This window comes from Palaemon carinicauda, chromosome 1, assembly GCF_036898095.1.
Source record: "Palaemon carinicauda isolate YSFRI2023 chromosome 1, ASM3689809v2, whole genome shotgun sequence".
Classification (NCBI taxonomy): Eukaryota; Metazoa; Arthropoda; class Malacostraca; order Decapoda; family Palaemonidae; genus Palaemon; species Palaemon carinicauda.
In genome coordinates, this window is record NC_090725.1 from 335,485,782 (window position 1) to 335,500,781 (window position 15,000).

At 33.5% G+C, this 15,000-nt stretch overlaps 1 protein-coding gene across 1 annotated transcript in view; it reads right to left on the reverse strand.

The window, feature by feature from the left end:
• Positions 1–12,480: 12,480 nt before the first annotated feature.
• The window catches only part of LOC137641172 (salivary glue protein Sgs-3-like), a 23,202-nt gene continuing 20,682 nt past the window's right edge, over positions 12,481–15,000 (reverse strand). The window contains exons 3-4 of the mRNA XM_068373613.1: positions 13,146–13,340; positions 12,481–12,703 (exon numbers count right to left, since the gene is read on the reverse strand). Coding sequence (XP_068229714.1) covers positions 12,481–12,703; positions 13,146–13,340 — 418 coding nt within the window. The remainder of the gene's footprint in view (positions 12,704–13,145; positions 13,341–15,000) is intronic.

The window sequence follows — 15,000 nt, forward strand, 5'->3', positions numbered from 1 at the left end:
AGAAGCGAAATGTTAATTTCATCGAACGAAAACCATTAGCTCAAAAAAGTCTATATGAATGATAAATAGTTTGAATAGAACAGTAGAAAATGTATTAGAAGAGTATACCCAATAGTAAATAATTATAATATGAAAGCATAACTCAAAATAAAATATAAGCTACTTAATCAGACTTGAAATAAAAGGATATTCAGGGAATTTGTTACAATTACAGAGAGTCTAAATAACTATATGATTACTAAAATTCATTTTTATTTTTAATAATTTTGATAAAATTTTAAATAAAAGGATATTCAGGAAATTTGTAATCATTACAATGAGGCAAAATAACCATATGATTAATAAACTAAATTGGTTTATTTTAATAATTTAGATGGAAAACAGAATAAGTAAATAAATTACACCAATCTCCTGTTAACCAGTTTGAAATTTGAGGACAAATTTTCGCTTTTCTTTTCTTCATTCTTGATCACACGTTCATAATCTTATGGTAATGAGTTTTCCTGTTGCTTACATTTAAATGGGAAACTTACTTAAGTGGCGCCGAGGAAAAGGAAGAATCCACGAACCTTGGAAAGTTGGTTTCTTTCCAACATTGTCCTTTTAAATGCACACACACACACACACACACACACACACACGAGGGAAAGCATACACCAGAAGCTTATTAAGATTCTATCTTATGAGATTTTCCCTGTTAGGGCTTATAGCAAGTAATAATAATAATAATAATAATAATAATAATAATAATAATTATAATAATAATAATGATAAAGATTTAAAGCTTTCAAGGGCACTCATGAATGCCAGAGACAATCGACATTGATATTGCCCTATCTAGCAGGACTATGCCCTAGAGACTGACTATATCATATAATCAGCACCCATATCCCCTCTCCACTGAAGCTAGGACCAAGGAGGGCCAGGCAATTGCTGCTGATGACTCAGCAGATAGAGCTATAGCCTCCCCAAAAAACCCATCCTTAGCTCACAAGGATGGTGAGGTTGCAGCCACCAAAGAAACTAACGATTTACAGTGGAACTCGAACCCCAGTCGGGCGTTCACCAGTCAGGGACGTTACTTCATTGGCCACCACAACCCATCTTCTGTTTTATTTAGCTTTAAGGAATAGTTATTTAGCCAGAAATTGTTTTGTGGTTATTTATATGTAGAAGGTTGGTCAGGGCACCAGCCACCTGTTGAGATACTACCGCTAGAGAGTTATTGGATCCTTTGACTGGCCAGATGGTGCTACATTGGATCCCTCTCTCTGGTTACTGGTAATTTTTTCCTTTGCCTACATAGACATTGAATAGTCTGGCTTATTCTTTCTACGTTCTTCTCTGTCTTCATACACTTAACTACACTGAGATTATCAAACAATTCGTACTAGTTCAAGGGGTTAACTACTGCACTATAGTCGTTCAGTAGCCTCTTTCTTCTTGGTAAGGGTAGAGGAGACTCTTTAGCTATGGTTAACAGAACTTCTAAAAGGACACTCTAAAATCAAACCATTGTTCTCTAGTCTTGGGTTGTACCATAGCCTCTGTACCATACCCTTCCACTGTTGTGGATTAGAGTTCTGTTGCTTGAGGGAACACTCGAGCACACTATTCTATCATAATTCTTTTCCTTTTATTCAAGTTTTTATAGTTTGTATATACAAGATATATTTTAATTTGTTAATGTTATTAAAAAGAATGATTTGATTGTGCATTAACTCTCTTGTAGTTTAATTATTTCCTTCTTTCATTTCCTCAGTTGGAGTCCTTAGACTTATAGCATCCTATTTTTCCAACTTAGCTTTTAATAATAATAATAATAATAATAATAATAATAATAATAGGGGAGAAAGCTTTAAGCGTTATCTGTTTCCTCTATTTGGCAGACAAATAATTTTATGAGCCTTTTTAAACTGATTGAACAATAAACATTCAATAACTAGAACGGCCACTCTGTAGAGCGCATACCTTTGCCTATATCATTTTATATATATATATACATATATATATATATATATATACATATATATATATATATATATATATATATATATATATATATATATGTCACGTAATATATGTATATATATACACACCTATATATATATATTTATATATACATATATATATATATATATATATATATATATATATCATGTTATATATACAGTATATAAATATAAATATATATATATATATATATATATATATATATATACATATATATATGTATACATATATATATATATATATATATATATATATACATATATGTTTATATATATATACATATATGTTTATATATATATATATATATATATATGTATATATATATATAAATATTCATATATATACATTTATATATTTATTATATATAAGCATTTAAGGGCAACAATGGCACGAAATATCCAACAATATGAAACATGCAATGGAAAGTTAAATAGGTTTTTCTATTATCAGTGCGAGAGAGAGCCTTATTGCCTTATTGCCTTATTTTTTGTTTGGGTTCCCCTAGGTCCCTCAGTGTGAGGCACCTCGTATATCCACCAGAGAGTTGCTAATGCATCTTCCGGTGTATTTTGCATCTTCCAGTCTTGGATGGTCTGGGATGCATCTTAGGTATTTATCGAGCTTATTCTTAAACACATCTACGCTCACTCCTGATATGTTTCTTAGATGAGCTGGCAGCACATTAAATAGTCGCTGCATTATCGATGCTGGTGCGTAGTGGATTAATGTCCTGTGCGCCTTTCTTAGATTACCTGGTATATTTTTTGGCACTATTAATCTACCTCGGCTTGCTCTTTCTGATATTTTTAGCTCCATGATGTTTTCAGTAATTCCTTCTATTTGCTTCCATGCTTGTATTATCATGTAGCGTTCTCTTCTCCTTTCTAGACTGTATAGTTTTAAAAATTTCAGTCTTTCCCAGTAGTCAAGGTCCTTAACTTCTTCTATTCTAGCAGTATAGGACCTTTGTACACTCTCTATTTGCGCAATATCCTTTTGGTAGTGTGGGTACCATATCACATTGCAGTACTCGAGTGTACTACGTACATAAGTTTTGTAAAGCATAATCATGTGTTCAGCTTTCCTTGTTTTAAAGTGTCTGAATAACATTCCCATTTCTGCTTTACATTTAGCCAACAGTGTTGCTATTTGGTCGTTGCATAACATATTCCTATTTAACATTACACCAAGGTCTTTAATTGCTTCCTTGTTTGTGATTGTCTCATTATTAGGTCCCTTGTATGCATATACCATTCCTTCTCTGTTTCCATAATTTATTGATTCGAATTTATCGGAGTTAAATACCATCCTATTTATCTCCGCCCATTCATATATTTTGTTTAGATCTCTTTGTAGTGAGTTCCTATCTTCATCACAAGTAATTTCTCTACTTATTCTTGTGTCATCGGCGAAACTTCTCACTACGGAGTTTTCAACATCACAGTCTATGTCTGAGATCATGATAACAAACAGCAGTGCAGCTAATACCGTACCTTGTGGCACACCAGATATTACCTGGGCTTCATCTGATTTCTCGTCATTTGCAACCACTATCTGTTTTCTGTTTTGCAGGAATTCTTTTACCCATTTTCCTATCTTTCCCACAATATTATGCTTTCTCATTTTTTTCTCCAATATGTTATGGTCTACCTTGTCAAAGGCTTTTGCAAAATCTAGATAAATCACATCTGTGTCTTTTTCATTTATCATATTTTTGTATATGTTTTCATAGTGTGCTATCAGTTGGGTCTGTGTACTTTTTCCAGGCACGAAACCGTGTTGACCCATATTAAACAAATTATTTTTAACCAAAGGGTTCATTATTTTATTTTTTATTACCCTCTCATACACTTTCATAATATGTGATGTTAGACTAACAGGTCTATAATTGCTTGCCTCTAGTCTTGATCCACTTTTGAAGATAGGGGTTATATAAGCTAATTTATGTTTAACATATATCTCGCTCATATCTACACTTTGTCTTAGCAGTATTGCAAGCGGCTTCGCGATAGTGTTTGCAGTTTTTTTTAACAAAATCGCTGGAACTCCATCTGGTCCGGCTGCCGATCCATTTTTAATTTCGTTTATAGCCGTGACAATATCTGCTTCATTAATATCTATATCCGTTAGATATTCAACATTTTCTTCTCTCATTTCTGTTTCATTATTCTCATTCGCAATTCTTGGTGTGAACTCACTTTTATATTTTTCTGCTAATATATTGCATATTTCTTTTTTTTCATTCGTTAGCCGTCCTTCAATTCTTAGAGGGCCTATTTCTAATCTCCCTTTATTCATCTTTTTTGCATAGGAGTAAAGTACTTTGGGGTTTCTTTTTATATTTTGAAGTGTCCTTTCTTCTAAGTCCCTTTTTTCATTTTCTTTCGACTGTATAATCTTTTGCTCTGCATTTTCTATCTTACATTTTATTTCCCTCATTTTCCACACATTTTTTTCTTTTGCAAGATTTTTCTTCCACTTTCTAATTTTCTGAAATAAGATCCTTCTGTCTCTTGGTATGCACGTCTTTTGTTTATTGTTTTTTTTCGGTACATATTTTTCAACAATTTTCTCCAGTATATTGTACAGTATGTCCGTATTTACCTGTATATTATCACTTACAAATACATTTTTCCATTCTTTATTCAGTTCTTCATTTATTTCTGACCATTTTATATTCTTACTGTAAAAATTATATTTTCCATATCCTTCCCAAAGTTTTGTGCTTTTATTAATTCTGTGATCACTTGCTTTGGAATGGACTATCAATTCTATGACATTGTGGTCTGAAATTCCCGTGTTATACACTATTATTTCTTTAACATAATTCACCTCATTCACAAATACTAGATCTGGGACATTTTCCTTTCTTGTTGGAATGTGGTTTATTTGTTGCATATTATGTTCTAATAGCATATCTTGAAGCTTTTCAAATTGCCTCTTATCTTCTGCGCTACTATTACTATCTTTTTTATATGTATACATACAACCACTTTCTTCTATCCGTTCTTTCCAATCCACGAAAGGAAAGTTAAAATCTCCGGATAGGAGTATATTCCAGTCTTTATGGTTTCTACATATATCATCTATTTTTTCTATTATTATGTCAAACTCCTTAGTGTTTGGGGGTCTGTAAACTACAATATTCATTAGTTTTTCAAATTCAAATTCTACCGCAATCAATTCACATTCTGTGTTGCTGTATTTTTCACATACTTTTCCTTGATTTATGTCTCTTCCATATATTGCGGTTCCCCCTTGATTCCTATTTTTTCTGTCTGATCTATAAGTTTGGAAACCCTTTATCTGGTCGTCACTGCCAGTCTCTTGGGAATACCATGTTTCACTTATATTTAATATACCTATTTTTTCAATTTGGGTTAGTTCTTCTAAGAACTCTATTTTCCTTTTAGAGTTACTTGTGACTAAACCCTGTGCATTCATTACTATTATGGTTTGTGTTTCATCCCCATTATTTAATATTGGTAATAATATGGATTCTCCCATGCTTCCTTCCTGTTCTGATATGATGTTCTTTTCTTCATTTCCCGGAATTCTGCCATTAAAAAATCCAACTTTTCTATTATATTTGCTCTTTCGCCTTTATATTTATTTATGTGTGTATACCTGCAACTGTCCCCATATCTGCACCAACCCCTGGCATTATAGATGCATTCTTTGTAGTTGGGCTCTAAATGTGCAGGTTTGGGTTGTAAGGCCTCATATCTTGGGGCTCTTGGTTCAAAGCGCGGTATATACACGGCCTGCTTTTTTGTTTCTTTTTTTGTTTCAATTTTGCTTTCATTTTTCTTTTCAGTTTGCTGAGTTTTCTTACTTTCATTCATGGTTGCAGGATGCATATATCGACATTTTTTGTTGTAAATGCATCCTTTTCCTTCTTTTAGGTTTTTGCATATTTTTGGATGGAGATCTCTGCATTCGTCTCCATATCCGTCTAAATACGCACATTTACCATATATTTCATAATTATGGCATATCTTTGGATGCTTGTAGTAGCATCTTTCGCCAAATCTGCAATTCCCTCTTTTCAGCATATTGCAGACTATATCCTTCTTTTCTATTTTTTCTTGTTCTTGCTCTTCCCTAAAATTATGTAGGTCCGGGTAGAGTCTCTTGGGTCTATTATTTGTTTCCATCTGGTAATTTATTTCTTCATAAGTATGTTGTTGGATGGCATCATAGGTTATATCAATAATTTCTTCTGCATCCTTACACATATCCTGTTCATTGTTCTCTTCTTCTTCTTTTTTCTTCTTCTTCTTCTTCTGTTTCTTCTTCTTCCTCTTCTTTATCTTCAACTATTTGCAGATTTAGTCTCGACTTAATTATATTTTCTATCCAGACTAAGCATGTTGAGCAGAATACCTTTGTGTCTTTATTTTTTATTTTTTGCTGTATTTCAGCACATGTGGGGTGTGTTGGGACATGACAGGCATCACATTTTCTAATCAATTGTTGAGGATTATTAATGGAATACCATATCTTACATGTATTACACCATTTTGGCATTCTTTTTCCCATTGCATCAATCAGCATATTCACCATATTGGACTTCTTATTGTTCTTTGATGGAATGTGTTGATTGATGTAGACTTTCTTTATAAATCTCTTTATCACTTGGATCCTCTTTGGAATTTCTTCTATTATTTTGCTGACGTTTTCCGCAGATTTGCTCCAGTTTATTGGATCATATTGTTTCAATATGTCTGCGAATATTTTTCCGTCACATTGGTTGACGTTACTAGTGACCTCTGTTATCAGACGGTCGAGCTCCTGTTTCGCCAACTCATGGAATTTATTTTTGCTGAGTCCAGCAATGTCTCTCCAAGCCTTGCCCGTGTTGTACATAGCCATCTTGATTAGATTTTTAGTAATTCACAAGATAACTATTCTATGCCGACGTTTTATTCCACTTCTCTGACCTCAAACTAATCACTGACTATTCACGAAAACTTGTAGCTATATTGCACTCGATAGCCTTTTGTTAACCGCGTTAAATCAGGATATTTATAGGGTCGCAAAAGTGTAATCACTCACCGGCACACAGATACAAAACTGAGAGAGAGAGAGAGAGAGAGAGAGAGAGAGAGAGAGAGAGAGAGAGAGAGAAGCAGCAGTACAGTCTATGAGGTTGTATGAAACATGTCCGGTAAAGTAGCAACTAGTTTTTATTGTAACTGGCATATGCTCTGCTCTATTACAACTGTCTGTCATTATTATTATTATTATTATTATTATTATTATTATTATTATTATTATTATTATTATTATTAGCTAAGATAAAACCCTAGTTTGAAAAGTAAAATACTATAAACCGCTCCAACAGGGAAAGCTGGCCCAGTAAGGAGAGGAAACAAGACATAAATAAACAATTAAAATACAATATTTTAAGAACAGTAACAATATTGAAATATACTTTTCTTAAATAAATTATAAAAACTTAAAAATAAAACAAGAGGAAGAGAAACAAGATAGACATGGTCAAATAGCCCAGTGAGGAAAGGAAAAATATGAAAACAATAGTTTGGCCAAGTGTACCCTCAAGCAAGAGAACTCTACAGCAAGTCAGTGCAAGACCATGGTACAGAGACTATGGCACTGCCCAAGACTAGAGACCAATGGTATGATTTTGGAGTGTCCTTCTCCTAGAAGAGCAGCTTACCATAGCTAAAGAGTCTCTTCTACCCTTACCAAGAGGAAAGAAGCTACTGAACTATATATCGTCAATATATGAAAAACAAGAGTAATCAGAGATTACTGACCTCCCCCAAAGATTAATGGAGTCGTCCATGGCCTAAGATCTATTTAGTGTGGAAATTTCATCAGTTTATTTCTACGTTATCTTTAAGATGCAAATCCGGACCTAGAATCCGAATCCAGATCTGGATCAAGTCCAAATTTTGATGGGGTCGTTCATGACCTAAGATCTATCTGTGGTGAAAATTTCGTCAAAATCCGTTAAGTAGTTTTGACGTAATCCTGTCCACAGACAAATAAAAAAATAAACCTACTTGAAAACAACCTCCTACGAGAAGGTAATTACTGAAACCGTTGTTATGAGTAAGATCTAAAAACATCATTCCCGCTATTCATTTGCGACAACAAGGTACAAACAGTCAAAGGCCATCAGTTGCCTCTGTTATAAAGAGCAGTGCGGAAAAAAGCCACTGAAAAAATATATGCCAAAGCCAACACAGAAACATTTTGCCTTTTTTAACATTAAACCATTCTGGTATTTTCCATGAGATTTATGGGTCGCTTTTCAGCCCAGGATTTTTCTAGATTTGTGGATTTAACTGAATCTAGGCGATTTCAATCGTACATTTGGCCAAAAACCTTTCTGTTGGAGTGAAACATTTCAATGTGTTGGCAAAGACAAAACAAATTCTCCGGTTTCAGTAAAGATGTGTAGACATCTTTCATCTTAGTGTACAGAGGCCTCGGTCCAGAAAAATTATAGCAATATGTGATTTCATAAGCGTTATATAATACACACATACACGCATATATATATATATATATATATATATATATATATATATATATATATATATATATATATCATTATCATCATCAACCTTTACTAGTCCACAGCAAAACAAAGGCCTCAGACATGTCTTTCCACATGTTTCTATTTTTTGTCTTCCTGTGCTAGTCCAGTTCCACAAACTCTCTTAGTTCGTCAATCCATCGTCTTTTATTCCTTCCCCTGCTTCTTTTATAATATCTGGGGACCCATTCTGTTGTTCGTAATGGCTACCTATTGTACGGCATTCTCATTACACACACACACACACACACACACACACATATATATATATATATATATATATATATATATATATATATATATATATATATATATATATATATATATATATATAACCATCTATCTATCTATCTATCTATCTATATATATATATATATATATATATATATATATATATTAATTGATTAATTAATGTTCTTCGCTCTCCCCAAGAGAGATAAGTTCTGCAGACTTTCAATTGGGCACCTCAAGACAGTAGAAGAGTTGGAAGACCCAGACCTACATGGCTGAGGACTGTGGAGCGTGAAGTAGGAAATGACGAATGGAGAAGTATTGAATTAAAAGCTCAAGGTAGAGACGAAGTCTAACTGAGCCCTTTGCGTCAATAGGCGTGAGAGGAGATGAAGATGATGATACTTATGATATATATATATATATATATATATATATATATATATATATATATATATATATATATATATATATATATCGGTGTAAAATGTACAAGTGTACATATACATATCAGATGCCTCAGTGAAATTATCCCATGATGTTTGAGAATAAAGTTATGCTTCAGCATCAACGTGTCTCAGTATAGTAATGCCTCATTATAGAAATCACTTCAGTAAAGGCAGCGTCACATATAATTGTTACAATATATTGGTGTCTCTGTGAGGCAATCTTAGATATTATTTTTAATTTTCGTTTCCTTGCCTTATTTTTTCTATTATATAACTTCTTTTAACAAAGTGGTTAATCCCAGTGTTCGTAAAATAAACTTTTCTAATAACTTTTAAATCAAAGATTCCCCCCTACAAACTTTACACTGTTTTAATGTATTGAACTTGATAGCAACAACAACAACAACAACAATAATAATAATAATAATAATAATAATGTCCTTGACAAATATTCCACAGCGGGAGTACCAAGATAAGAGAACCTCTTCCAACCAATCACAACCAAGGAAACCCAGCTATGTCTCCGCTATCAGCCAATCAGCGTCAGCAAAGCCTCCCTCTCAGTACTTTACCAGGCCTCCCTACCACCAGAGTTGCCAATTTAGCGATTTTTTCGCTAGATCTAGAGAATTTGAATGTCATCTAGCGACATTTATTGGCCACTAGCTACAAGGAGCAAATCTAGAGATTTCCTTTAAAATCTAGCGACAAATCTGGAGAATTCTGGTAATTTTGAACTACTTGCGAAATTTTGCGTTATTTTTATTACTCAAAGAAGAAAAAATAAATAAAATAGTGGAAAGCGCCTAAATTATGACGTTCTATATTCGCAAAATAAACATGAATACAAGAGTACACAAGTGTGATGTCACCCCCCCCCCCTACCATAGACGTGCAAGTCCCGTAGCACGGTAGCGATCTCGTAGAGCACATGTTCAATATTGCTTCTAAATATTTTCGTATGGATTCGTACCAATGCCCAGCCTACCTACTTAGTACTCAGTATCACATAGTCACGACTCACGTTCGGAACTTGAGGATTAATAGTGTTTTTATAACAGCCGCTGTGTAAGATTATCTGTTACTTAGTGATATAATCAACTTATTCTTAAAAGTTTTTGATAAACAGAGGAGCTCTTGCATGACACGGCATACACAAATGCATAAATATTTCACACACACACACATATATACATACATATATATATATATATATATATATAATATTTATATATATTTATATATATAATATATATATATATATATATATATATATATATATATATACATATATATATATATATATATATATATATATATATATATATATATATATATATATATATATATATATATATATATATGTGTGTGTCCAGATTGAATCTCAGCAACTATTAGAGTTACAGTGATAGTAATTATTGATTAATTATTAAAAATCTTATTTTTTGTTTATGAAAAGAATAGCATTACTTGTTTGAAATTTCTTGTATCAAGTACTGAATTTCTTGAATAAATTATTTTACAAATTTATTTCCTCTTTATTAATAATGATTATTAATTTTCCTTCCATTATTCCTAAATAAGCAAAATTTATTTCCTCTTTTCATTACAACAAGTTCAAATAATTATACCACTGGTATGTTAAAATATCAATAAAAAAATGTGACAATATCTGCTAATTCATTGCCTTTTTTACAGTATTCTATTTTAGCTACTTTCTTTAGAGAAATTCCATATGACTTTAGCTACTTTCTAGCTACTTTTGCAAGCCTATCTAGCGACATTTGAAAATTTGAGTTGGCAACCCTGCCTACCACTACACCCTCAGTCCAACATCACGTGATAGTCCCGCCGGTTTTAAATTCGTGATCTCTCTGATTTTGACAATTATTTTGTATTAATTGCAGTGCGGAGTGTTAATTACTGCTAATTACTTACTAGAAACATGGCGTCGAGTGACAGCGATGTTATAGTTAATGCAGGGATATTCAAGGATAGTATTAATTATGTTATTTACGTTTTTAGCCAACCGGAGGTACACTTCGAGACCAAGTTTCATTCAATATGGCGGAAGTGATGAATATATTGAATATGTTTTTCTTGATTCTTGTTTTAGGTGAAAAGGGGATTTTGAGCATAATGGAGGCCGTAGGGATTGGGATTTTGAAGGGGCTTCGGTATGTGGTTTTGGAGGATCGTTAGGTTCGTTGGCGGACATTGCACCTCAGGTTGTGTTGGTGATAAACATTACACTTTTGGCTGTCTTGGTGATAAACCTAGTACCATAAAATTTGTTGGTGATGCACCATGTACGATAATGTCTGTTGGTGACATACATATCACCATAGGGTGTATTGATGATCAACATGGTGTCGAAAGGTGTGTTGATGATGAAGCCTAGTACCATGTGGTAGTGGTAATAAACTTTGCACCACAGGTTGTGTTTGGGCTAAGTCTAGTATCAGGGGCTGTTGGTGATTAGCTTAGTGCCATAGATTATATCGGTGATAAACCTAGTACCATAGGGTGTGCTGGTCATGAATCTAAAATTACTTGGCGTGTTTGTAATAAACCTTGTGCCATAGAGTAGTTAGTACCATAAAGTGTGTTGGTGATAGGCATAATACCATACGGTGTGTTGTTGACAGATGTTGTACCATAGGGGCTGTTGGTGGTAGGCCTAGTATCATAGGGTATGTTGGTGATAGGCATAGTACCTTAGGGTGTGTTGGTGATAAACATAGTACCATTGGGTCTGTTTTTTATACGTCTAGCACCATAGGGTAAGTTGGTGATAGGCGGAGTGCCATAGGGTGTGTTGCTGATAGGAATAGTAACATAGGGTGTGTTGGTGATAGATGTAGTACCATTAGGAGTGTTGGTGAGGCCTAGTACCATAAGGTGTGTTGGTGATAGGCCTAGTACCACAGGGTCTGTTGGTGATAGGCCTAGTACCACAGGGTCTGTTGGTGATAGGCCTAGTACTATATGATCTGATGGTGATAGGCCTAGTACTATAGGGTGTGTTGATGATAGGCATATTACCATAGGGTGTGTTGGTGATAGATGTAGTACCATTAGGTATGCTGGTGATAGTCCTAGTACCATAGGGTAAGTTGGTGATAGGCGGAGTGCCATAGGGTGTGTTGCTGATAGGCATAGTAACAGGGTGTGTTGGTGATAGATGTAGTACCATAGGGTCTGTTGGTGATAGGCCTAGTACCATAAGGTGTTGGTGATAGGCCTAGTACCACAGGGTCTGTTGGTGATAGGCCTAGTACCATATGATCTGTTGGTGATAGGCCTAGTACTATAGGGTGTGTTGATGATAGGCATATTACCATATGGTGTGTTGGTGATAGATGTAGTACCATTAGGTATGCTGGTGATAGTCCTAGTACCATAGGGTCTGTTGGTGATAGGCCTAGTACCACAAGGTCTGTTGGTGATAGGCTTAGTACCACAGGGTGTGTTGGTGATGGCCTAGTACCATAGGGTCTGTTGGTGATAGGCTCAGCACCACAGGGTGTGTTGGTGATAGGCCTAGTAGTACAGGGTGTGTAGGTGATAGGCATAGTGCCTTAAGGTGCGTTGGTGATAAATATAGTACTATAGGGCCTGTTGGTAATAAGTCTAGTACCATAGGTTCTGTTGGTGATAGGCATAGTACCATAGTGTGTGTTGGTGATAGGCATAGTACCATAGGGTGTGTTATTGATAGGTGTAGTACCATAGGGTGTGTTGGTGATAGGTATAGTGCCATAGGCTGTGTTGATGATACATGTAGTACCACAGGGTGTGTTGGCGATAACTAGTATCATACAGTGTGCTAGGGATACTCCCAGGACCATGGGGTGTGTTGGTGAAGACTAGTACCATACAGCAGGTTGGTAATAAACCTGGTACTATATTGGGTGTTTGTGACAAGTCTCATACTATTAGGTGTGTTGGTGATAATCCTGCTATCATAGGGTGCGTTGGTGATAAGCCTGCTACCATAGGGTGTGTTGGAGATATGCCTGGTACCATGAGATGTCGTTGTAAAAATAGCATAATTGGGAATGTTGCTGATAAACCTAGAACCATACGGTGTATTAGAATAAGCCTAATATTATAATGTATCTTGAGGATAAACTTAGTATCACAGGGTGTGTTGGTGATAGAATTAGTGTTGTTGGGTGTCTAGGTGTAGAGATAAAACCACAACCTCTGTTAGTGGTGTTGCTCAAAGAAGTATGAATCCTGATATGAAAAATATTAAACGGAGCCTAATTTAAGGAACTAGGGAGAGAATATTGAGTTGGAAAGTACAGCAGTCAGGCAATGACATCGGGGCGTTAGACTTTGAAAACAAACCATAAAAGTGCTGTGTTCAATTGCTCCCATTGCATCAGAAAAGATCAAACGTCCCTAGAATTGGATGCATGACCTCATTCGACGGCAATAGGACTCTGCAGGAGGCGCGAAGGGTGATTGTTACCATAAACATTAACAAAAAAGTTGAAAGTTACCATTTGTCCTATTATGTTCATTGCTGTTCTGATTACTGTTTTTGAAATCTGTTGTTTATTGATCTATGTTTTCATCCCATATATTATACTATAACAGAATTGAATTTTCTAAAGTAGCCAGCGTTATTAAAACATTATTTACTTATAACTTATGATTATGCGTTCGAGTGAACTTTGAAAATTATTTGATACATTTGCATCGTATTTATATTACCACCCAACATGACTACGAAGTTTGGTCAAATTCGGTACAGTGGTTTTTGTGTAATATTGAAGAAAAATCTTTAAATTTATTTTACAGAAAATGTAATGAGAAATTGTATTCCAAGATACGTCGAATCATTTTATGCACATCGGCCTAACGTAAGCCCATTAAGCTTTCAGTTTAAACAGACTGACTTTTGCTATCTTAGAAATTATATGGATTATGGAATTATAAATATCGCAAGTTTATGAAAACCTTTTCTAACTTGGGTTTCCTTTCTTGTGGTGTTTAACGAGTGGAATTCCGATATAGAATTTATACAACATTGTTTTGGTGGGTATGGTATATACTGTACTGTGTATATATATATATATATATATATATATATATATATATATATGTGTGTGTGTATATATACACACATATATATATGTGTATATATATATATATATATATATATATATATATATATATATATATGGGTATATATGTCTATATATATATATATATATATATATATATATATATATATATATATATATATATATATATGGGTATATATGTCTATATATATATATATATATATATATATATATATATATATATACATATATATATATATATATGTATATATATATATGTATATATGTATATATATATGTATATATATGTATATGTATATGTATATATATATGTATATATATATATATATATATATATATATATATATATGTGTGTGTGTGTGTGTTTATATATTCATATAAATAAATTTATATTTATTTATATATACATAGATATATATGTATATTCATTTATATATATATATATATATATATATATATATATATATATATATATATATTATTACTTGCTAACCTACAGATATAGTTGGAAAAGCAGTATACTATAAGCCAAGGGGCTCCAACGGAAAACAATGTATTAACGTTTTTTCGTATGGTATTCGATTTTCAAGAATTTGGTTAACAATTTAAGTGATCTACTTTTGTGTATGTATGAATC